This window comes from Alosa alosa, chromosome 22 (assembly GCF_017589495.1).
Source record: "Alosa alosa isolate M-15738 ecotype Scorff River chromosome 22, AALO_Geno_1.1, whole genome shotgun sequence".
Lineage (NCBI taxonomy): Eukaryota > Metazoa > Chordata > Actinopteri > Clupeiformes > Clupeidae > Alosa > Alosa alosa.
Genome location: NC_063210.1, coordinates 2,672,968 through 2,698,721, shown reverse-complemented (window position 1 = coordinate 2,698,721; position 25,754 = coordinate 2,672,968). Strand labels below are relative to the sequence as shown.

At 45.2% G+C, this 25,754-nt stretch overlaps 1 protein-coding gene across 1 annotated transcript in view; it reads right to left on the bottom strand.

Moving 5' to 3' along the window:
* Nucleotides 1-462: 462 nt before the first annotated feature.
* Nucleotides 463-25,754, bottom strand: part of dock1 (dedicator of cytokinesis 1) — a 218,377-nt gene continuing 193,085 nt past the window's right edge. Inside the window, 11 exon segments of the mRNA XM_048233987.1 lie at nucleotides 463-1,399; nucleotides 1,401-1,414; nucleotides 2,856-3,007; nucleotides 3,913-4,090; nucleotides 5,681-5,885; nucleotides 10,517-10,662; nucleotides 11,840-11,977; nucleotides 19,248-19,331; nucleotides 20,603-20,779; nucleotides 23,406-23,492; nucleotides 24,404-24,488. Of these exon segments, the coding sequence (XP_048089944.1) occupies nucleotides 1,321-1,399; nucleotides 1,401-1,414; nucleotides 2,856-3,007; nucleotides 3,913-4,090; nucleotides 5,681-5,885; nucleotides 10,517-10,662; nucleotides 11,840-11,977; nucleotides 19,248-19,331; nucleotides 20,603-20,779; nucleotides 23,406-23,492; nucleotides 24,404-24,488 (1,345 nt within the window). The 3' untranslated portion in view covers nucleotides 463-1,320.

The window sequence follows — 25,754 nt, the reverse complement described above, 5'->3', positions numbered from 1 at the left end:
ATTTTCAGCCGGTTGGAAATTGGACTAATTTTATTTTTATTTTTTATTTTTTTATTTATTAATTTGTTTGTTGTATGTCTTGTATGTCTTGGTGTCACAGGTACGCTTTTAATATGCCGCCCGTCCGCATCTATTGTCTTTGTTAGTCTGTGTCAATGACAATGTCTTATATGTGGAGCGCTTTGGGTTGCACTCTGTGCATGTTAAATGCGCTATACAAATAAATCTGACTTGACTTGACTTAATGAAGGGCCTGACTAATTCCTACACGATGGTGGAGAGGATCGCAGTGAGGAGCCCTGCAGACACCCATGTTTCCTTTCCCTCCAAGCCTGAGCCACATCCGCAGACCTGGAAGCCAGATAAGGCACAGTATGTCTGAGTACCCGAGATGTAAGAGCTACATCTGCATTGATTTACTCGACTCTGACAAGTCACAGAGACATGGAATCACACCACCAATTTAAAAATACATACATTTAGAGAGTTTATTTCAAAGTCAGTAGTGAATTTTGGAACATTTTTGATGTTACTGGAATCTATGGTTACAGCAATGTATGACAAAATTCTATACAATGATAGTATGGTGGAGAGTTAGTTGTTTACACTCTCTCAAAAAAAAAAAAAAAATAAGAATCCATCACAAGGTCATTTACATACGGTCCTTTACAGTCCCTGTCATTGGAAAACCTACAAGCCCTTTTTTGGAGTAAAATGCCAGTTAATGTCATGTTAATAAAAGTCATCATGAATTCACTTTTCAAAGAAAGTAAATAACAATAAAAAATAAAATCATATATATATATTTATATATACAAAACAACTCTGTACAGTGTGATACACTGAGAACAGTGTGGCTATATGGAGAAAACTACCCTTATAAAAACGCTGCAGAATAAAGCAATCAAACCTCAGTTTCCTGAAAGTGGTCCGTGTTGGCCATTGGTTGCTTGGTCAGAATGTACTCATCAGAAAAAGAGAGAAAGCATTTCATAAAACACTGTTGTGGAGGTTACCTGGAGAAGTACAGGAGGAAGTCTGTCCACTGCTGACAGCTCACTCCAGGGCTTGATTAATCATTTGCACAGCTTCCCTAGTGAAGTGCACAGACTCCTAGCAGAGAGCAGCGATCGCAGATACAGACCTTCACGAGGTATTCAGCTTTGCCAAAACTGGGGGGGGGGGGGGTTCTACATTTAAAACACTAATACACAATTTCAATTCAGTCTTTGGGGGAGGGGGGGGGGGGGGGTTTCAATGTTTGTTCAGTTCAGATCAGTTCTAATCTCTTTGTTCCTCGTGGCAGGTTAATGTCGCCTCTTATTGTACGATTCCAGAATCGATGGAGGCCTGCTTCCTTGTCGTCTTCGGTGGCGGGGGAGGGGGAGTCTTGCTCGGGGGGGGGTGGCAGATGCTGAGAACACAAAGTGAGAGAAGAAGAGGAAGAGGAAGAAGAAGAACAAGAGGAAGAAGAAGAAGAAGGAAATAAAAAAAAATCAATAACCGACAAATAATGTACCCACCCCAGATGCTAACCCCTTTAATGCACACACTACAAACAGATGGGTTCCACTGGGATTCTCAAACACAGCCGCTCCATCTCGTTTACCTCATGCTTCCAGACTCTGCACTCATAGATTCTCTGTAATCCCCCTCCATGGCTCAGGTTTGTAAGCTGATACCTCGGCGCTTTAATGATGACTATCAAGGACAGGTAGGAGTGGAAAGCTTTCCGGAAGGTAGCGCGCGGCGTGTCGGAGTCTGTCTCCGTCACTGCCATTCTCTTCTTATCAGAGAACTTTGCTGTGGTGCGGCGTCTAAGTTTGATAACATGGAGTGTGAGTGCGGAGGTGTTCACCTTCAACTTGCTCTCATCCCCCCCTGCTGCTTCCGCCCGCCTCAGGGGAGGAGAGACTGCGCTCTTTCTCTCTCAAACTTCTGATGACACACCAGGCTCAATGTCACTGATTAACACATGATCAATGGCTCAGGCGGTGCGCATGAAACACTAATACACACCATCTAGGCTCTGTGTGTGTGTGTGTGTGTGTGTGTGTGTGTGTGTGTGTGTGTGTATATACGCACAGTCCTGGTGAGAGGGTGCTGCTGTCACTCTATTGTGAGAGCATCTGCTCCCAGTAAATCACTGTCACCTCGCTGTGCCAGTTATCTGCACAGGACTCCATTTTACTAGCTGTCTGTGACACGCACTAGTGGATAAACAAGATTAGTGAAGGGCCGATCACAGAGGAGGGACTGGAGAGAGAGAGAGAGGAGGGAGAGAGAGAGAGAGAGAGAGAGAGAAAGAGAGAGAGAGAGAGAAAGAGAGAATGGGGGATGGGGAATGGGCAAAGTGGACAGGTGAGTAGAGGAGCGGAGCGGAGAGGAGAGCAGGAGTGATGGAGAGATGGAGGAGAGAGCCCCTATGAGGACAGCACCAGGCGAGGGGGGCGAGGGGACGGGGGACGGGGGGGAGAGGGGACGGGGGGCTGGGGATGGATGGGGAGGTGGAGTAATCGTGTCATCCATCAGCCCGTGCCGCTGAGCGCATGCTGTAAAGCGCACATCAATAACGGCCTGGGGAGCCATGTTGGACCCACAAGCACGCTGAGAGCAGTGTGCCATACAAAGTCTCATGAACACACACTTGCATAATGCACACACATTCCCACACACCCCAGCACACACACAATCTCGCACAAACTCATCTGCATGCATACAAACCACACCCATTTACAAGTATACACATAAAATCACACAAGTACTCACACAAACACACATATAAACACACATCTAAACTCTTTCATGCAATGGCTGATGGGGGAAATGTGACTGAGTAAGACTGGGGTCCATACCCTCAGATGTGGTGGGGGAGGGGGAGGTGTGGTGGGGCTGGCCAGCTCTGGGTTGTCCATCAGGTTCCCGTAGTCGGCCATGCTGCCCTTCATCGGCAGCGGGGGTGGGACTTCCCCTTTCTCTGCGCAGCCTGTCCCGTTCAGCTCCAGATCTGTCAATCAACGGCACAAAGGCAGAGGGTTAGAAATTGCAATCACCTCAAATCCTGTTCGTCAGTCCTGATGTAATGTCTCCTCCATCAAGCTAGCAGACCCCAACCACAACACCCCGCCCCCTCAACTTCAAACGCTCAGAGTGCACGTCACCGTGGGAACAGTCTGGGTGTTGTCTGATCCTCTCTGCAGCCTGTTTGGACCGCAGGCTAACTCAGGAGACGCAGCAGCTGATGACACTGCTGTGTAACGCCTACAACCTTCAAGGGTTGGAGGGTGGGGGTCTGCGATAGGGAGGTCGTGGGTTGATGAAATAAGAGGCTGCCTGTCATGGAATGATGCAAAGATGGGGGGATAAATCAACAAAATAGAGAGACAAGGTGCAGGACGAGGAGCTCTTGTTTCACTGAGTGAACGCTGCAAAAATGAACTACAAGGAGTGAATTTCTTCCACCCAACACGCATCAAATAGAGCTGAGGTTCAAGCTTGGTTAGGGGTCTGAAGCTGAGTATGTTAACCAGAGATGCTTACAGGAGACAGAACAGGTCTGGGCAATGTGTAATATTTAATGTTTAATTCAATATATGACAAGCTCGGCTGGACAGATCTAGGTCAGAGAGTCGCTGCGTAGAATCTGTCATTGTGCACCTTGTCCAGGAACAACACTGACAGCCATTTTCATTAGAGCACTGCTGCTGTTCACAAATGGGCTGAAATTACCACTCCGAGGTGGAAGCAATACCATCTGCGATTCTCCTTTTCAAAGACAGGTCATTAACTTGTCATGCGGCGGGTGTCTGAGAAAATGTTAGCCAATTCTGGGCTAGACGCAGGGCGCTACGGTGGGGTCACGGCTGACCTAATCAATGTCTCCGTCGATGCGGCGCTGATGGGGGTACTCACTGGAGCCCGAGAGGAGGCTGAAGGACAGCTTGGCCCTGGGGGTGATAGGAGGAGGGACCCCTGCTGCCGCTGCCGTGGCTGAGGGGGTCGGGGGGCCAGGGGACACAGAGAGGCGACGGTCGGGGCCCAAGAGGTTGATCACCTGGCTCTTGGGCCTCTGGGGCCTTAGTGGACTGATCTGAGAGGAGAACAGAGAGAGAGAGAGAGAGAGAGAGAGAGAGAGAGAGAGAGAGAGAGAGAGAGAGAGAGAGAGAGAGAGAGAGAGAGAGAGAGCGAGCGCAAGAGGGTTAGTGTGCATGTGAACACATTAGCACAGGGACAGAAGCAGGGAGTGGGGGGCATGTGTATATGTGAGTGTGTTGCTGATTGGAAGCATTAGAATCAAAATGCCAAACTTGGATAATGTGACTTAGACAGAAAATTCTAAGTGGGGGCACACTTTAAAAATCATCTTTAGGAGGAGATGGCATTTCAGGTAGTTCAAAATTATAGTTGTGGCATTTTAGTTTGCAGCCCCCCTACCCCCCACACAGTTCCATAAACTGATGGCTACTAGGTGGTCAACTATACTGGATAACTAACCAGCTACCCTCAGTAGTTCATATCTGGCTACAAACTGTGCACCAAAGGCGTCATCAAGGAAATGTTGGTGCTGTTGCAAGTTGTTCTAGATTTATTTTCTCATTCTTGTGAGGAAATATTTCAATTATTATTGCAATCATAATTCCATGTCTCAAAATTGCAATTATAATTCTAGCTCAAAATTTGTGATTCAGACATTTGAATGTGTGAAGTACATATCAGTACAAGATAGCATTTCATGGTGTTAAAAACCTATTAAAACTCTGTTATTTTGAGTGAAAAAGAGCTTTTTGAAATGGGTTCATTAGTAGAAATAAGTGAAGGAACAACGGTGATCAGCAGTCACTCAAGGAACATGACCCAGCAGTTGTGCCAAGAGTCATCATCCAAATGGGCTATTTTTGAGAACTAATACATTCCCCATGAGCCACATCACAACACAGAACTGGAGGACCACTACAGGGGGAAATTGCTTTCCGATCCTCAAGAGGCTAGTTCATCCTCCGCAAACACGTGGGCGATGATCTCTCCACAAATATTAGGCCGCTTTTGAAAATACATAAAAGCCAACCAAAAGCCAAAGATAGGCCCGCTCCATTCCCCCGCGCTCTCAATGAAAGCACAATTGATTTTCAGACATGGTCAATTTTGCTGGGGAATGGAGACGGGAGCTGACACAGTAGTGCTGAAATACTGGATGGCATAAAATCCACACTGTCCAGCAGTGACACTTCACAAGGAGCGCTCGGAAAGGACTGGGCAGCACCTTCATCAATCATGACACAGAGGCAGGCAAAGCCAGACCAGAACACGTCCGTCCAGGAACGGTTGCTTACAGCCGTCACATAAGAGGCGTCCACTACTCTCTCCAAAGGGCCCGCCTGCCTTTGACCAGAGCTGTGCCCACTAGGGCTCTGGCTTAACCTGCACAGCATGTCTTATTATTCGAGGACAACTATCCAGAGAAAGGAAAGGTGGCTAGATCTATCCGTTCAATTAACATAATGTATGTGAGAGTATGCCAGGAATAAGTCATTATAGACATGAATATGCATGAGAAGAATACACTTGTGACTGTTTCTGCATTTGCATTTTGATGAATGTGTGAGGCGAAAGTTTGACATACTGTATGTAAAAGAGAGAGAGAGAGAGAGAGAGTGAGTGTGTGTGTGTGTGTGCCTCTCACCATCTCTGAGAGTATGACGGTCTCAGAAGGCTGCATGGGGATCTCGGTGGCCTTGAGCTCCTTGTCGAAGATCTCCTGGTGCTTGCTGTTCCTCTTCTCCTTCTTCTTCTCCTTGTCCTTGCGCTCTCTCTCGGGCTCGTCGCGGTCTAGCTTGTCCTGGGATTTGCAGTGCACTTTCTTGGGCAGGAGAGGCTCCAAGGTAAACCTGCGACGGGCCATCAGAGATGTAGAAGAGCTGGTGAATAGTACGTATGGACACTGAATCATCACAAAGTTATACATCATCGAGCCTGGCGCCTGAGTGATCTATGGCAGTGTTTCCCAAAGTCTGGGTCGCAGGAGATTTTATTTGGGTCGCCAGCACAATTTATGTTGTGTGAGGCCTAACTGATACCATTTGTCATCTGATACCAGGAAAGCTAACAATTTTCTATTAGGATGTAGTTTGTTAACTACAAGTCACAGTCACGGTTTTGTCATAAAAGCTCATGCAACTGGCGCATGAAACTGGGGGACAAACGCATCGCAGAGGGGGGTGCCAGAGCATGGATATCTACCTCTCAAAATGAAACCGTTCTGTGGGGCGCCTGCCATGTACCTTGCAGTTGCAAACTACAAGGGACATGAATCCGCCTATTTGCACGAACATTAACAGATACCAGCTCCTCAACTTTACAGATTAAAATCTAGTGACCTACTGTCAACTAAAGCAGACATTCATAGACCGGACATAAGGCCATTCAATTTGCATGTAGATAGTTTCGATTGTAGATGCAATCTTTAAAGTTAATAGCAACCTCCTCACATTCTTATTTCTGATTTAAAATGCACAACAGTGCATTATATTAGGCTACAATTTAAATGGACATTTTAAACACTATTCCTCTCGTTTTCTACCCCGCTAACTCCAAAGTAAAGGTGCATTCTTCCGGCTATTGCGCAAAAGCCTCTTGTTCTGATATAACGACTATACAATATAATATAATACAACAATACAATATAACGACTTGAGTTATTTGTTGTTTACATCGAAATTGACGTCCACAGTGTTATGGACCCATTTGTCTACAGCGCAACGTAGCCTAGCCTACAACATTTTTTTTAGAAATACAGGAACAGCTTACTATGCTGACGAATAACGACTGCGCAACATGCGAGAATTTCCAAGTAGGCCTACCCCTGGCTGCAGCTTGCAGATCGGGGCTGGGCTCAATGTGAGGCGGAGCGCAACGTTGAGCTCAGCCCAAAATCAGCTCGTCATTGGGCTCGTCATTCCCCGTCCTCTCCGTCTATTTATTCGGACTCTGAGTTCAAATGTCCTCAAGGAACAATGCTTCATTATAAAAGCGTATCCTCCTTGAACTACTGCCCACGTTAATCATGTCCCTTAACCCCCTAGTCTTCTAGAATCTGTACACCATCGGTGTTTCTTGGGTAATCTAAGTAGGCTACGCTATAAAGATCATTACATCCAGTCTGCATAAACATAGGCCTATCGCAATAACATTATCAATGCATTTTATCTCTAGCCTATCGGTATTTTCTTTAATAGTTTAGTAGCCTGTGCGAGTCCCAAAGGGAACATGCAACAATAATATAATATAATAACATAATATTGGCCTCTATATAGCCTAGCCTATTGTTTATGTGCATGTTTTTAATTAACGGCATGTACATTTGTTACAACCTTGACGCAGCCATAAAAAAGTGCGGTACAGTTGTAACAGTATAGGGTCATGAATGTAAGTTCTAAAATCGTGAATCCTGCTGGCTTAAACAAAGAGCTTTTGTTTTCATATAAAATCAACAAAAAAGTCCAAATGTATGACTGTTAAAGCTAATTTATTGCATTAGCCATTGCAAACCATATGTCACAGTGTTATGATAGCCTTTATTTTGGTCCACTTGATAAAACCAGTAAATATAGTTTATAAACTGCTTATTTCTTACATGTCTGAAACATTTGGTTCAACAGTGATATTTCAAGTTGATCTGTTAACTTTAATTGGGTGTGATCGCGGCACAAAAATCAAAATCCATAACTTGCAATCAGAAGTGTTGCGCGAAAAAATCAGTTCATTTTGCCATAGAGACGGGTTACAATTGACCCACACAGGTCATTTTCATTTTCATTTAATTGCATTTGCTATGACTATATAAATGGCACTCATGTTAACTTGAAACAGAGGGACTGAAGATATGAATGACATGTGATTGAAGTCCACACGCTCAAATTTCACAAAGCAAACTTAAACAAACAGTTGCGGTTAAAAAAAAATCGTGATGCTTGAATTTTGCACCTTTTTATCTCTGGTCGTATTAAGTAGACCATTCATGTTTGGATGGCTGTAAGAATTACATGCTATGATCTTTCCGTAACTACACCATATCTTGAGAATAAAACATTGTTACATTTGTACAGCTGTTAAATTGTAGGCTACCAGCTCCCCTATGTATTATAGACCCTACCCAGTAGGCCCTACTGTTAGCCTAACAAGCGTCTAACCTCCGTGTTTTTTTCTCTTGAAGTTGAGAAAATGCTTTTATAGATTTAAGCATTCTTCTTAGAGATTATGTTGAGAAATATAACTTGTAGGAAACCAGGTAGGCCCTACGGACATGGTCAGCGTGAGAAGACGTGCTGAAGGTGGGCTGAGCTCAACGTTGCGCTCCGCCCCACATTGAGCCCAGCACCGATCTGCAAGCTGCAGCCAGGGGCTTCTCAGAATTTCCCCAAACTCTCCGTGTTCAAAGCAGGATCTATCTATCTAGATCCTATAGCAGTGTTTCCCATACATTGACTAATCTGTGGCGGGGCGCCACAAAATAAAAATCGGCCGCCACAGATGAATATTCTATGTTTAATTTAATTTAATTTAAATTAAATATAAGGTCAAATCCCTGCATTGCCATTGAGCTGCACTTTTTACGCACGAAGCCTTTCCTTGCCCCGCCCCGCTCTCTCTCGTAGCCCGCTGCCACTCCTCTGCATGTGCATTTAACAAACTATTCACAATTGTTGAAGGATTGTTGTTGCCACATAGAAGCATTGCATAGAAGACGTCTGGCTACATTGCTATTAAATCCGCTTAGCATCGTGACCATGCTGCGCAAATTTGTTTAAAACTGCTGCATTGAAGTAAACTCTGCTAAGGTCTTATCTCAACATAGTAGGCTACATTGAAGAAACTAAACTAAGTTTTATGAAATCAAGCAGTATCTCAAAGCTAACGTTAGAATACTGTTTGGATGTCGAATTTAGCATGCTTAGCCTACTATCAGCTGCTTGTCAATTTCGTTGAAGGGCTCATTTTATTGACTCTGACACTGAATGTTTGCAAAATCCCGATGTAAATGGAAAAGTGTTTTCCAAAATTCAAAAGTGCTTGTCCCAAGGAGAAGTACGAACCTTTATTTTAACTATGTAGAAAACGTTATGAATTGCATCCACACATCAGCAGTCTTTCAACTGTGTTACAATTGCAAGGGTTCCCTCAAACGTCTTAAAGTGACCAAGACGATCTTAATACCCCCCCTCCCTGTCAAAATCAGCTACCGCCACAAATTGAATCCAATTCTGTGGGAAACACTGCTAACCATAGGAATGTATGGTTGGGGAAGGCATAGAAAGGTTGGAGAACCTGTGGCCTAAAACAATATTGGTGGTTGCAGGGTAGATTTGAAGTGAAATGGGTCGCGATGGTCTGTCGTTTTTAAAAAGTGGGTCCCCAGAAAAAAAAGTTTGGGAAACACTGATTTATGGAACGCATATCTACTGACATCTGGTGGAGATTGTGTGGCTACAGCCTTTGCTATCCTAGCAGCCAGCATGTTAACTCTGACTGATGAGGCTCTCCTCATTCAACCAAGTGCTAATGAGACTCCTGTGTGGGTCCCCGAGAGACCCCGTCTCTTTCATTTCGCTTCATACTTGACAAACCTCGTGACTTAAACATTGTCGGACTCGACCCCAAAAACATCAATCCTTCCGAAGGTGACCTCCAAAACAGGGAACGCATCGAGAGCATGGTCGCTCAGTAGTCACACTGCCTTTGTGGGGCTCTCCATCTTGCTCATTAGGCCTTTCATGTGTGGCTATGATCCAGCCACTGTGTCGGGGCAAATGCCGGTCCTTTTAATGAGATGGATTAAATAATCAAATAAGAGCCCAGGCACCGCACTGCCCTTTGCTAACAGAGAGTCTTTATGAGCGCATCACTGAAAGGTTGTTTTTTCCCAGGCTAAGTCACTAATGAATCTTTCACAGTAGTTGGGGACCTCTGATTGGGCCTCTCATTGCAGCCAATAGCATCAATTCCCTTCCAGAGGCATAGTAATTGGCAGGATATTGATTGCACCCAACAAGACCTTCAAGAATTTCCTTGATGTAGTCAGGGTGTTCTCTTCCTTGCATTTTTTTTACTGACCATTTGATTCTTGGCATCTTTTCAATGTGGTGTCTGGATAATAACACTGTTTTGATATTTGCAAATGATCTCAATTGCTTGATCAAAGGAGGCTTTTCTCCCTTCTGAAAGGAATGTCCTGCTGTCTGAACCAGGGATTGCGAGCGAAGGCTGTGCTGTGCTGTTTCCCAATAACGGAGGCGACTCTGACAGCCAGTGGAGGAACAAAGAGTCGAGGCGACTTAATCGCTAGAAGTGGGACCGTCGGCATGATTAGCGGATCACTGAAAATGTACAGGTGCTGACCTCACAGGTGAGAATTTCCATATGAGTGGTGTGAAAGCATGCTGGAAGCAAGAGAGGGGGAGCGAGGGAGCGCGAACGCCCTGCTAGCCCTGCTGATGGATGGGTCGTTGCCGTGGTTACTCACCCATCAGAGCCGGGCCTGGAGGGGGAGTTGTCGGAGGAGATGGAGGTGACCGAGGCGACAGACAGTGGCCGCTGGGAGGAGGGCATGGTGAAGGAGCGCACCATAGAGCGGGGCCTCTGACCGCCACGACGCTCGTCCGCCCCTGGCTGTTCACACACACAGACGTATACAGACACACACACACACACACACACACACACACACACACACACACACACACACACACAGGTCGAGAGTGAGACAATCAACAGTATTTACCCAAAAATATACTATACTACTAAGAGCACAGAGTTTCAAACAAACTATCGTTCCAAAAACAAACCTTCACAGTCCCTTACGAGTGCACCTCACCTGAATATCAACCAAAGACCTCTCTCCTGCAGTTTCCCCCCATGAGTCTCCTTGGCTAAATGAGGTGTTGAGAAACGTGCCCTAGTCCTGCTGCCTGTGTCCTTGAGCCGTCTTCTGTGAGGGGATCCATCATGCTACCGCTGCTACTGCTGCTAGCACCCCCCACCTACCCCCTCCCCACCACCACTACAGCTGCTGCACAGAGGGCACCTGGTCCAATCCACATAAGGGAAATACCCCCCACCCCTCCCAACATCAATAAGTACTAGCTGCCACCGCCGCGCCCAGGTTGTAAGCCCACAGCTCCGTTCACAATAGAGAGCTGTGTGCGACGGGCACCACGGGTTTGTCGGCGACCGGTGAAAGATTGGGTACAGGCAGTAGCAGAGGGAGGCATTGGAGGGGTGATAAATAAGCTCTGGCCACTTTGTAGTAATGGAGTAAAAACAAGGTCGCTTGGCTGCAATTTGCTATTTGTGTGCACAACACCGCTGAGTACACAAAGCCCAAGCACACTTAATATATGGACTTAATACCAAGGTCCAGCCAAGGAAGGTCACTTGAGACGCTGTGGACACACCGATCTGGTTAGCTAAGCGCACATTTTCAGATTTGCCTTCATGGCATTTTTGAGTATTTGATAAACTTTTAACTTTCTAATTTTTCCCCATTTCTGTGAAATCATTACTGTTGATGATCTGTGAAATCATTACTGTTAGGGCATAGTGGCGAGCCCATAGAGGATTACAGGTTTAGCCTTCCTGATTGACAGCCCTGATTGGTGTAAGTAAACTTGGGGACTACTGTAGGTCATAAGTCTCATTACACTTTCCTCCCTTAAACTTATCCAAGTTGTAAAGTTCACACAGACAGACAGACAGACAGACAGACAGACAGACACACACACACACACACACACACACACACACACACACACACACACACAGGAGGAAGCCCTTGAGGGAGTCTCACCAGAGTCTTGACCCCGTACTGCTTCTCCACTTTCTCCCTGAGCTGCTTGAAGCAGGCCTCCAGGCGCTCGTGGAAGGGCCTCAGCGCCTCAGTCACCTTCTCACCGTGGATACGCACGCCATCTGCCAGGTACGGGATCTAATGGGGGAGAGTGGAGGACACACACATAGGTGCAGGGGGCGATCAGGAAATGTGTCGGAGTAAACTGTAATTATGCTGATAGATTATTTCAAGCAATAGTCTCAATGCACAGTGGAACATTTACTGTGCACTGTGCAATTTTCTGAATAGCATTCTACCTTTTACAAACACACACACACTTTGACATGCACATCAAAACGCACACACACACACAGCCAATACAAACACAAAGGTAGTGAATAGGCTAGGACAAACGTAAATCAGGGTGTATCTGCTGCAAGTGTTGCTGACAGATGACAAATGCAGCCAAGGGCAGGTGACATTCCTTCCCTCCCCCATCAGACCTGTGGATAATTTATGAGGCCATGCACAACACCACGCCGGCGCTGCCACAGCCACAAACTCAACCTCCAGTCTCACACCACCGGACTCTAATGGCCATCTCGGTGGACGATTCATACGTCTTCACATTGCAGGCCATTCTGTTCACCTTCAACACATGCATGGGAGCCATGCTTACAACACCGTGACAGAGAGAGAGAGATGGAGATGGGAGGATAAAAATCAAGAGCACAGAACCAAGGCTGCACTTGAGTGGAACACACTTCTCAAGATGAACGGCCTGGCCTATTGTCTCTGTCACTCTTTGCAGTAAACACCTCAGCAGATACAGCCTGGACATCAGTGTCTCTCAACATGGAAGTTCTGCATGCCAGCCGGACGTTTCAGTGAACATGTCCGTGCTGATGACGGGAAACTGGCAATTAGAGAGAGACACTTCCAGCCTGGAGCGTCTGGGCCCGCGAGCCTAACGAGGGATGGCAGGTGGAGCTGCGGCAGGTAGAGGTAGACCACTCGGATGCTAATGACCGCCGGCACACTCCCGCACTGCTTCAGCCGCTGCGTGTCAGGGTCTGCCACTTACGGGCCTGTCACCGGTACGGGATGCCGCAGTTACGTCCCTAAGCAGGCCTCTCCTCGCCCATGAGAGCAGAACAACGCACACAATTATCCATTCAGCCTCGGCCCCCAAACATGCAATAAATAAACTGTGAAATCCTTCAGACTGGAGGAGATTACAATGACCAATCTCGCATTTGTTTACTTTGTGAGCAGTTTGAAGGAGCTACTTCAGACGCCATGGATCTGGATTAGGGCCTGTAGCCTGAAATAAATCGATCAAGTACTGCAGTGCATTTCTCGCTGTTTACTCGGAGAGAAGTGCCATTCACCCAGCGCGCCCACACATGTGCGTGAGGCACGCCGCGGCTTGGCGCTGCTCGTGGGTGAGCGCGTTGACGGCTGGGGCATCAGCGGGGGCGCATCAGTGGGGGGTGAGCGCGCCAGGCTAGAGGAGCACGGCATCCGCATCTCAGTGCTCCCGCCCGCCCACCTGCCTAGTTAAAAGGACAATTTGCTCCCAAACGCAGGTGATGACTGACGGCGAGGTAGACGGGAGTGGGGGAAAAAAAAAAAAAAAAGTCTGAAGTGCACTTATTGAATTGGCTGTCGGCCCACTAAGAACACATAAAAGCTACAGAATGGGAAAGCAAGAGGAGGAGATGAAGAGAAAGATGCTGACGCAACGTGCTGAAATCTCCCATGCCCAATTTCTCCATGTTGTCCAAACTTTCATGCCCACACTTCAGGCCGCAGGATGTCTCAGTCAGTTAGTGTTTACACGGCGTGCAGAGGCGAGGAGTACCATGTCCAGGCCCAATCACGGAGGGCACCGCGCTCTCGGGACTCTCCGCTTATGACCTTCAAAAGAAACCGAGCTAATGAAGCAGAGATGCAACTTGTTTGTAAAAGCGAAAGCCCAAGGATGAAGAACACATTTAGTTTTTGCTGGATGGTTAGCCCTTTTGAAACGCAGTGAGGCACAGGCGTTTGATGCCTTGCCGATGAAGAGGCGCCGGCTATTGGGTGACATTTAAGAAACGGCTAGTGGATGCAGTGTCCCTGCAATAGTACAAGTCCACAGCAACGGGGATTTCTCACGTAGGAGGAGGGTAGGATGGCTAGAGTGGAGATCGACACACCGAAAAGGAGAAGACAGACAGAGTGAGAAAGGGAGAAGGGGAAAAGAGAGAGAGAGAGAGAAAACAGATGAGAGACTGAGAGGAGGGAGTGTGACAGAAAGAATGATGTGCCAAAACTCACGTCTCCAGGGAAACCCATGACTTTTTTTAGGTTGGGTGATTATATAATTCAGGAGGGAAGGCATAGCAACAGAGGGGTGGTTGGTTACTCTGTAAAGAAATATAGAATTCTCCCACATGGCGCACTGGGAACTACCTCGCTAGGCTACATAACATCATAAAGGCACAAGTCTACCAAAATAACAATTCTTCAATTGAACTCCTTACGCTATTGGAACACAGTATAAGTGCAGCAAAGACATACTTGTAGATGTCATACAAAATTAGTTCCTCTGCAGAATGTCACTGAGCAGAGGAAACTGGTCACCTTTTCTTGCCTATTATATATAAAAAAAAGTTACTCTCCAGGAAAAACAAGGTTTGTGGTGAATACCCACACTAAAATCCCACACTAGTAAAAGCTAAAATGTTCACACAAAACCTCTTTGCTCCTCTGTTCAGCAAAGATGAGAAATAATACCAAATTGATTATTTCAAACAGTTTGAATATTTGCCTACATGTATAACAATTAGGATATGCAATATCATATCAATTACAAATAATTTATTTGACCTAGCTCTGAGAGACAGTGTCTTCGTTTGAGGAATGGAGCTATTAAATGTTAAGCAATGGACTTCACATGGCAATATTCACAACTTGGATTATTTTTTTATGAAAAACAATTGGATTCTTTTGATCAGTGGACCCTTATGGACTAAAGGACTATAAATAATCGAGGAATGAACACATATTCAGTAAAGTAGGCCCTTTCGTTTGCCTCTTTGCTGGTAAATCTGAATGGATTTGACCACAGCCTGCTTTGATGCTTATGGTTTCTGTAAACTGAACTGAACAATTAAATTGTGGAGAATCTAACCAATCTAACGATGTATACAGCATGTCGTTAAGTACAGAAGTTTAAACGTTTTGGAACTCTGGCTAACACTGGCTGCCTTTCATCATTGGAAATGTGTGTTTTAAGCAGTGAGATGTACAGTAAGCAGCACAGAACTAGCTCAAGTGGGCGATCTGGTGGACTTTAAGAGGTTTTATACGATCACAAAACCTGAACAGGCTTCTAATTGAGACATGCCTTTATTTGTCTAAACTTGTAGTCACATTAGGCCAGTAAAAGGGGCTTTGTCTAATTGTGACTTTTAAATCGAGGTTAGCATGGAGCATGAAACGCTCAATAAAAACATCTTGTTCATTGAACTAGAGATTATTATTATTACTTCTAGCCACATTAATAGCCAACGTTAGAACACCACACATGAAACGAGTGTAATTAATGCGTGTTCCAGGGCATTTAGCAAAGGGACCACACTGCCTCTGCAAAGGGCAAACGACAGAAACTATCCCCTCTCTACTCCCAACGTCACACGCCGGCCAGTCTCCTCCTCAGGCTGTGGCTAATGCCTGCTAATGAGACTCCAGGGAGAGAAGCTGCAGTCACATACCAAGCTCTCTCTCTCTCACACACACACACACACTAACTGTACATTCACACTAGGGTGCATCACACATTTCTCCTCAAACATATGCATACACTCAGACACTGTATGCACATGCGTGTGCCTGTGTGTGCCTGCACGCCCACACACACACACCCCTGGAGTGGTAAGATGGCTGTGTCATCCTTCAGCAGAAACCCTGTGGATAGTATCTGGCAGATAGGCATGTCAATGTCCATGCAAATTGATGGCCTTTTGAGATTCCAGCATTACAACACAACCGCATAGAAGCCTTAACAAGTGAGGTCAAATGATAGAGAAAAAAAAACATGAACAATATAAGACTGTAGGATCTACATGCAGGGTTTTAAAAATGAGCAAGACAAGACATGGAAAACAGAAAGAGAGAGAGAGAGAGAGAGAGAGAGAGAGAGAGAGAGAGAGAGAGAGAGAGAGAGAGAGAGAGAGAGGAAGAGAGAGAGGAAGAGAGATAGAGAGAGAGAGTATGAGTGAGTTGAGTGAAACTTCATCAAAGGGCCTGATCTCAAGCAAGCTCTTCTTGCTGCCTCGGCTTTTGTTTCTTTTTGGCTTTGGCGGAGCTTCAGTGGAGCGCTGCCTGTGACACGGCATCAATCGGCCATGTTTAAAAATGCGTTTTGGCTCTTCGCGAGCCTGGGATCGATTGCAGCAGCGCTAATGTGACTTTGGTGCCTGTGCTGGTGCGACAAAGCACCATGTAGAAAACACTGCAGACTAGAAGGAAAAACCCAATCTGTCTGAGGAATGGTACAATTCACATTCATATTGCTCTGGCTGAGCACATTTGCACAATTCTCTAAAGAATGTTGGATAAACACTGAGAACTCTCCTTTTCAAATAAAAAGAATCAAAACATCTGTATGAATTTATGCCTTCCAAACAAAACTGTTAATCAACATCAAGCATGAAGTTGTCGATCTTGTGGTAATCCAAGAAATGGTCTGGTGTAATGTTAGTGCTGCCACTGGAAAATATATTGCTCTTTTGTCATGTTTGGAATTTATGTGCAAAGAGCAAAATTATTAGATTATGGTGACAGGTCCAGTAGTTCCTTTAGAGTGGTGGAAATGCTAATGACAAAAAAATAATAATTGTATAATCGTTCTAGCCACTTGAATCCCTGTAGATGGAAGACACTGATTGATGTCCACACCAGCAGTTTACTCCTGAGTTCCTCCCACTAGCCAAATCAACAGAGTTGGGCTTGAGTTGTGTTTGTTTAGTGTTTGATCTGAGGGGCAGCATTCATCCCCATCTGCTGTCCCTGGTTCTGGCAGGTTTGAGCAGGAGACAAATGACAGTGGTGAAAGGCAAGGCCGACAGCTGTTGCTGTTCCTCATCTGTCATTTCCACAAAGTCCTCCCCCCCTTCAATTGAATGTGCTACAAAAAGGAATATTTAATCAGTGAACTAATAAAAAAACATATATGTATCTGGTCTTTTCATCATCTCCTATCAAAGCCAACATGAAAGCAGTTGAAAACTGAACAACATGGGCTAAGCTGAACTGCTGGAGAAGACTCTTACAAAAAAGTTGAAGGTACAGGAAGAGCGAGTACTATGATGTTTGTTTGTGTTCAAACAAAAGGAAGAGTACAATCAAATGTTCAATACAGCGATAGCACACAAAATGTTTTCAATGTAAGATTGTTGTGCCGTTCTGTATAAAAGGTAGGGAGACAGAATTGTTGTTCTGCGTCTTAGTTAAACAAGCGGAGGTAGTCAGAGAGGCGGAATGACGTCTGTGGAAAAGGAACAGCTGGCATGGTGGAAAAGAAACACCACAAAGAACCGTGTTGTTAGAACACACAAGTAGAACACTATGCATGACACATTACACAATTATGTGGAAATGACTCAGGGTTGTGCAAAATTCGAATTGCAATTCTGCTTCCTGTTTGCTACCTCAATGGAAATGCAAGTGAAATTCAAGAATTGAATTGGAATTGAATAGCCAGTTTCAATTCAATTCTGGAATTTTGCACAACCCTGAAATGACTCAGTGGATTTTCCCATCAACAATTCTCTCAATAATCAATAATTCAATCAATTGTCAATATCCTCTTCATGCATCTTCTCAAACATTTAAAAAAGGTTTTTAATCTCTGATATAGTCAAGATCTCTGTTAGGTAATAGGTATGCTGTTAAGACATATTGATAACAATATGAAATTGATGAAATGATATGTCTCACTGAAGGCAGAGTTATGACTTGAAGTAGGGCTCTAGTGCAATTTTCAGAGAAAAAAAAATGGAAATTCAAAGTTTCAAGTTGTTTAAAACTAGATTAAAAGAGGAATTACATTATGTGTTGCCTCTGGACGAGCTATGCATACAGAAACTAGGGTGGAAGTGAAGGGTTTTCTTAAAAGGTGATATTGGGGAGTGTGTGTATAAAAAACATCTAATCCACTGGCTGCTGTAGCCACATTTCCATGACTGATTGGACTTATTCCACCAGCACACTAAACAATCATGCAAACTGATAAGACACGAGTGAGGAGTTAGAGATGCTTGTGATGTCCCTAACTACATGTGACATACTCTTAGACTGCTACCTGCACAGCAGTGTCTGCGCCACTAAAAAATATTCATCACATTCCTGACTATCAAATCCCCCAAAGGAAATGGTTATTAAACAATCATAAAAGTGAAATGCCAGCTAGAGTAGCACAAACACTAGTGAGCATCATCTTTTAAGAGAGCACAGGAAAATATTAGTGATGGGATAACCAATGAACTAAAGAACTAAAATATCAGTGATCTGCCATGTGTATCAATCACAGTGCATTGATTCTAACATCACATATAGTACACTGCCCCACACAAGACAAGGACACAAACAGCTGAAATGTGGGCTCCATCACAGAGCACATGGTCTTTTGGCCAGAGGATATATTTGGATGGCTCCCTCAGCAGGGGTCTCACGGACAGGGCCGCTAGTGTAACCCAGTGGAGATGCTGGCGAGCAGAGCGATGATTAAAGCTATGTGGCCACAGTGCTGGACCTGTGCGGCCACTAAGGGTTCACAACATGAGTGCATTTGAACACACACAGCTCACACACACATATGCGCGCACACACTCTTTTAGCCACAACAATGGTTCTTTCTATAATTGCTCTCACCCTCTCTCCGCATCACCTACCTAGAACTGGCCCAATGAAAGACACCTTTTACTTGTCTAATTTCACTGTCATGTAGATGAAAACAGTACTCAACAATAACAGAGGAGAACGGGTGGAAGAGAGAGAGAGAGAGAGAGAGAGAGAGAGAGAGAGAGAGAGAGAGAGAGAGAGAGAAAGAAAGGGAAAAGAGAGAGATAGAGATATATAGAAACATATAGTGTGCATCTTCACTGAGGAAAGGGCTTACTGAGCATCATTAAAATTTGAGTGCCAGCATAGCTCTCCCTCATTACACTACTTCTCTCTCACACACATCGCCAACACTCTCTCTTTCCCCTGGACCAACTCTGCATACACAAGCATAACTATAACAAGAGGGAGAAGAGTGCACAATCTACACACACAATCACACATGTTTATTAACACTGCTGAATGAGAGGAGTCAAAGTCCATCTTGTTTTTCAAATCAGCGCTGGGATTAGGGGAACACTTAGAGCATCCTCACCTGCCAGGCAATCTGATCCTTGAGCTTGTCAATCTTCTCGCGGTCCTCAGGGTGCTCCTGGGTGTACTTCTCTGTGAAGAAGGCCTGCAGGAGATAGAGAAGGAGAGGGAGGGATGGAGAGAGAGAGAGAGAGAGGGGTCGGCAGAAGTGGGGGAGAAAGAGAGAAGGCATCACTCTCTTCACTTCTGCATTACTTGTTTTCTGAAAAAGAGAGAGGAACCCCTGAGGGAGATTTCATAGCCCTCATTTCTCCCTCTACCTCTCTGCTCTTCCTCTCTCTGTCTCTCTCTCCCTCCCTCATTCCCCACACCCCTCTCCTGTGACTCATGCCTTGAGTTTTCCTGCTGACACAAATGGAGCCATTTGGGGAACTGATTTATAATAGGAAGCAACTGGTTGTGACTGTTTTATGATCGAACACACGATGGGAGATTTTTACTTTCTCCCAGTCCTTAGGATGAAGTGAATCATGCCCACGTCAGAGAGTTTCTCTTTCCCTCTAGGAGACAGTTGCTGGAGGAATAAAGGAGTGAAGAAGGGAAGACAAGGCATGAAGTCATGGAGTGGAAGCTCCTAGCAGTTTGTGACGCGTGTATATTTCTACACAACTTAATCGAGGCTCATTACCAGAAAGTGGTAATAATGGAGTGAAAGGCGCATGCTGGTGCCTCCATTGCTCAGGGAGAGTTTGCACTGGAATCTACTAGAGCAAATGTACAGTACCCACCACCCATAGAGCTGGAACTTGTAAGCAATCTCCCCTCTGCCTATCCTTCTCTCTGCCCCTGCATAGTCCTTCCTGTCTCTGAGCGTCTGCAAATGAAAGTGTAAGAAAGAAGCCTCCCCATCCACTCAGCAACATCTTCCAAATTCCTACAGTGGTGCTTGAAAGACCTCAAATTCAAGGACTCCCAAGTACCGTTTGAAATGTAGCCTGTTTGAATCCATGTATCCAATAGAATTGAATATGATCATATGACCACACATTGTCTCTACCAGTAGGTGTGGATGCATCACAATAATCACCAGAAAGTGAAATGTGGAAGATTGATGAGAGCAATGCAGTTGCAATGGAAAAGATAAATGAAATTTATCTCTACAGCGAGAATAGTCATACAAGTATTGCTATGTAATCTTCCACGACTGAGGTGAATTTACATAATCAGTTGAATTTCATCAGGACTGTAGACCGCATCCAAAGACAAATAGCAAAGCGTAAATGCTTTGATACCCTTATGCCAGCATCAAACAACAATCAAATAAACATGACTCATTTTTGCACTGCTATCCATGAGCACTCCTTACTCCAGCTGCAGTAAATGGGTATGAGTGGATGTGGGAGGTGCTCTCATTACCTTCTCATAGTTGGTGAAGCCACCCATGACGGCCGGGTCTACAATTCCATTCAAAAGCATGGACAGGGGGTTGATGGGAAGGTTGGGATCGTTCAAGTGTCTCTGCACCATGTTGCTGATCTTTTCATTGGTCAGTTGCATGGTTTCCATGGCGTTCTCCAAGGGACTGATCTCCTCCTACGAAGAGTCAATCAATTATACAGACACATGAGTCATACACGTAATCAGTGACATCACCACATCACAGAAATAAATATTGCAAATGAAACATCAGCACCTAACTATCCATATAATTTTCAACAACACAATTAAGGTAAGTACTGTATTTATACTTTATTCCGTATTTGAATAGAACATTCATGGACAATTTAACCTTAAGACAAGAGACGGCCCTGGCATTTAAAAACAAAAATGTCTCTGAAACCACAAAAGCAAATAAAGCACAGTTAACACACAACTGTAAGGGTTCTGTTTGTCAATATTTGCACAGATTTACAAATCTGACACTTTGGTACTTTGCTCTTTGATATTTGTTATTTTAAAAATGCATTAACATGATCTTATTTACATTTAACAACTGCAATAGAGCCACTGAGGCTCACTGTTACCTAGTCAGCTACAGTAGGTGCATGAACTTAACATCCACAAATGCGATATTCACTTTCATTCCATGTTCACTTTCCAAAGAAGGTGTTTCTCTCTGAAGTTGTTATAATGATCTGTACGATTCTGGTCTTGACTGGAATTGGGCACACTGTGACAGTGAGCGATGCAGCATTCATCCAGCTTTACAGACAGGGAGTGGAGGAGTGCTGTGGGAGATGCCCAAGGAAATGGGATTGCTGCCATCCGTCTGCACGCTTAACACAAACTACTCGTCCATCATTAACAGCAATCCATCTGGGATGAAAACACTGGCTTGTCACACGAAGACTTTCAATCCAGTATTTACTTATAATCTGTCTTTCATAGTGTCAGTCTCTCTGGTCTGTCTTTTTTCCATAGTCGATCCCATTCTCCCTACACATTGTCCTCCATTTCCTCTCTCCATTTCCCTATAACCCTGCCCCTAAAATGTCCCCCTACCTCTCCCTCTCTCTCTTCACAGATTGCTAATGGGAATTAAAACATGTGTGGATTGTTGGGCTAAATGGCAGTTTGCGCCATTCCAAATTTAGTAGGAGGGGTGGCAGCGTGACAAAAGCTCCAATCTGGAGAGGCTCTGCACTGGCCAAGTCTTCCCGTGCAGTCAGGCCCTGGCAGGGGATGGAGGGGCTTTGTATGATGGGCTGTATCAACACTGACTCATTAGGCCCCAAATCGAAAATGGAGCACCAGGGATCAAGCCTATTGGGCATCATCTGGACGTCAATCTGGCACGGCCTATAAATCTCTTGTTTGGTGGAGGATGGGGTGGGGTGCAGCACCTGGTCTGTAATCCTCCATACAGTGAGACGTGCATGTTGCTGCATGCATTCAGCAGACAAACGAGGACCTCAGCAGAGGTAGAAATACTTGTATTTATTTGTTTAATTCATTCAGGAGTGCAGGCTGCCAAATTTGATTTTTGAAAAGAGCACAAATAAAACAGTTTCTCAACCAACTGCCACTGTTTAGAGATGAGTGATGTAGGCAGACAGCCGGGTGAGCACGGACAGCTGAGAGAGCAAAGCACAGACAGCCAAGAGATTGAACTACATAGAGAGAGGGATAGAGAGAGAGAGAGAGAGAGAGAGAGAGAGAGAGAGAGAGAGAGAGAGAGAGAGAGAGGAGAGAGAGAGAGAGAGAGAGAGAGAGAGAGGAGAGAGGGAGAGAGAGAGAGAGAGAGAGAGAGAGAGAGAGAGAGGGAGAGTCAAACAGCTCAGTGGCAAAGCACAGAGTACAGAACCTGCCAATTAATATAGTGCTTCGCACAGGAGCAAGGCAGAAGGAGCGGGCGAGAGAGATAGCCGGAGAAGACAAAAGAAAAAGAGTGTGATGCTTCTACTTCAAGCAGGCTATCCAGCAGCTCCAACATGAAAGAGGCTAATCAAAGTGACAAATAAAGCGTAATTGATTGCAGAATACTTAGGCAGCCTAATTACGCTAAGTAGCACATTTGTTTTTTGACAAAATAGCGGCATATTAAAAGGATGAGGCTTGCGGCCGGGGCCTGATGGATACAGTAAGTGGGCTGCGGAGCTGGAACTGCTGCGGTGCTCTTTTCCTCCCCCGCCTGTCGATAGTGCTTCACGGCTCATCCCTCTCCTGCATGCTCCCTCCAGTGCACACAGTCGGATTGAGAAGCCACAAAAAAACACAACGGGCCAGTGCGCCATATCATACAGTGCTCCGGGCCCTGCATTCAAAGCTGGCATCAGTGCACATTACTGTAACCCAGGGCTTCAAAATAAGTGTCTTAACTAAAGAATGTATTCAAGACACAATGTTGGAAGTCACTGCAAAGACATGGCAGGACGACAATGAAAAGCTATTGACTTTTTAATTTCTCACTATGCTTGGCATTGGCCTTGCAACAGAACCTCCCATTTGCCTAATTTGTAGTATTGTGATACATGGTGTCAGAGCCACATCCTACCATTGCGATTCTTTAGACTGTGTCTGCATGCATGTGACAAGGCTAACCAGGTTCTAAGGGCTCTGAGACATGTCTCACACTGCATGCAAGCACAGACCTGGAGCTTTGGTCCATTTGCAGTGCTGTCCAGTTGGGTTAACAGGATGAATCAAATCTCATCGATTAGCCCCTCAGATTCCCCCGTGGCTACAGACTCTGCCTCCGGTCCATACTTATCACACTTACTGTGGAGAAGGACTTGACTTCAAACCAGCGCAGGATCCCAGGCAGCTTGTAGGCGGTGGCGTAAGTGGTCCGCTCGATCCACATGTTCTGTAGGAGAGACAAAAAGCTTGAGGAGCCCAGCGGGGGAAAATAACGCTAGCTTTTACTGAAATGCTAAATTGCAGGTGGTGGCCGACTCCATCGCTGAGAAGGGCACTTAGAAAAAGCCAGGGCCTGTTTTTAGAAATGGCCCTTTTTATCTTCTCCTTGTCATTGAAAACCACCTTCAATTTACATCACATTTTCAAGAGAGGGTTTTAATGGATGTTTACAAAAAACTCCATCTCGGTGAGCACCTGTGTTGCATGTGCGTGTGCGTGTGTGTAGTGTGTGTGTGTGTGTGTGGTAGAGAAATAATGATGAAGTTTATTTAGAAGGGACTCTGCTTATGTAGAACTGTGAGTGTGTGTTGGTGACAGCTCATTAATTGTGGTTGGGAGAGGAGCTTTTTCCATAAGCAGATGCAGAAAATGTCAAATGATGACTCTGGAACCTGTTCAAATGTACTGAAGTAAAGCAAAGTGCAGGAAAAACACTACGGGAGCTGAATGTTTCCTGTGGTTAATCTGCACCACAGACATTTATTTATACCGGGGAACACACATGCTTTCATGCGAATCCACAAAGACTCTCTGGAGCATTACCAGAGACCAAAAGTTGGTCTTGATGAAGCACCAAATCTGGAGCATTTATTAATTATTGTAAGATAGTCTTTAACAATCAGACAAAACAGCATGAAAAACACCCAATGGTGAGACATAGACCTCTGAAGGTGGCCATCAAAAAGGATCTGGATCTCCTTATATGGGCAAAGATGGTACCCGGATCTCCTTATAATGGGCAAATATGGCAGCTTTTGTGCCTTTTTTGTAGGCAAACTTCAGAGGTCTACAGGGATGCATGAGTGCTGTAACATGTGGCTCTGTGTGTCATGCAGCAAAACAGAACATCACGCTTACTGCAAACTCGTTGTCTGGGTCCTTCTCCCCTTTCCTAATTGGTCTGGAATACTGGAACTTGTTGACTTCATTTACAGTGTAGAAACTGCAAGGGTTAAAAAGACAAACAGGAGAGAAAAACATGAACTTACAATGTCAGGTACACATGTACACACACAAGCACACGGTCACACCTTGATTGGAAGAGATAAAGACTAGATGAAGGCCCTTTGCAGCCCTTGAGCAAACATGCCACTCCAAATGGGTTCTTATAGGTGTGGGGGTGGGTGGCTCCACCTGTCTTCAGTCTTTAGGCATGAAAGGCTGAGCCATGAGGTATGGGTTTAGCATTGTCTGCTGAATCTCAGGAGAATAACCATGTCCTTCACACACACCCACACACACCCCCCTACACACACACACACTACATGTGAGCGCACTCCCACAAGGACAACCCTCTCCCTTGACACACCACACAGCTCATAATGCTTCTGTCCTTTCCCGTGGAAAGCGCACCATATGGTATTGCAAATCTCTTTCAATCAGATTTCATAATTATGGCGTGATATAAATAAGAAATCCAAAGCAATGGCTGGTCCTTTCAAAAGCACCCAGTTCCAACTGCAATGGTGGCACAGAAACCATTTTTTTTTTGGAAACATGTTTCCATTAGAACTTGTTTTCCTTCTCTCACAGAGCGTGCGGCTCGATTTTGGCAACATCGCTGCTGGACCCGCGTGGATGAGAAACACCAATCCGTTGGTATGGCAGGGAGGCAGAGCAGGCAACCTTGTCCAGGGTTTATCTACAAGGTCAAAGCCCAGCGAACACACACCAAAACACTGCCACCAGGAGCCAGGCTCTGTAGTCGTGGATGAATGAAAAACCTAATCTCGCCACACTTCAAACCCACGGAATTACATCAGCCCTTTCAAAAGCGCCGAGGCCTGGAGTTGTGTGCCACAGCTGAGGCCAACGTGAGATCTGAGGGCTCCAGCCGTCCTTGCTTCTGATCTAATAAACAGATCGGGAGTCAGATATAAAGGCCTCACTATCACACAATTAAGCTATTTACAATCCATTGCTTGGGACCGGAATGCACAGATGACATGGTTGTTGAGTGGGTGTGTGTGTGGGGGGCACAAAGAGAGAGAGAGAGGTAGACAGAAAGAGGAAAAGGCACAACACAAAGGTTGAAATGATGAAGGTTAGAGAGAGTGTATGACATTCAGGGAGGTAAAGGGGACAGTGGGAAAGATGTATCAAAAGGGCAGTGGAGAGAGAGAGAAAGAGAGAGAAAGAGAGAGAGGGAGAGAGAGAAAAGAGAGAGAGAGAGAGAGAGAGAGAGAGAGAGAGGGAGAGTGACAGCCAG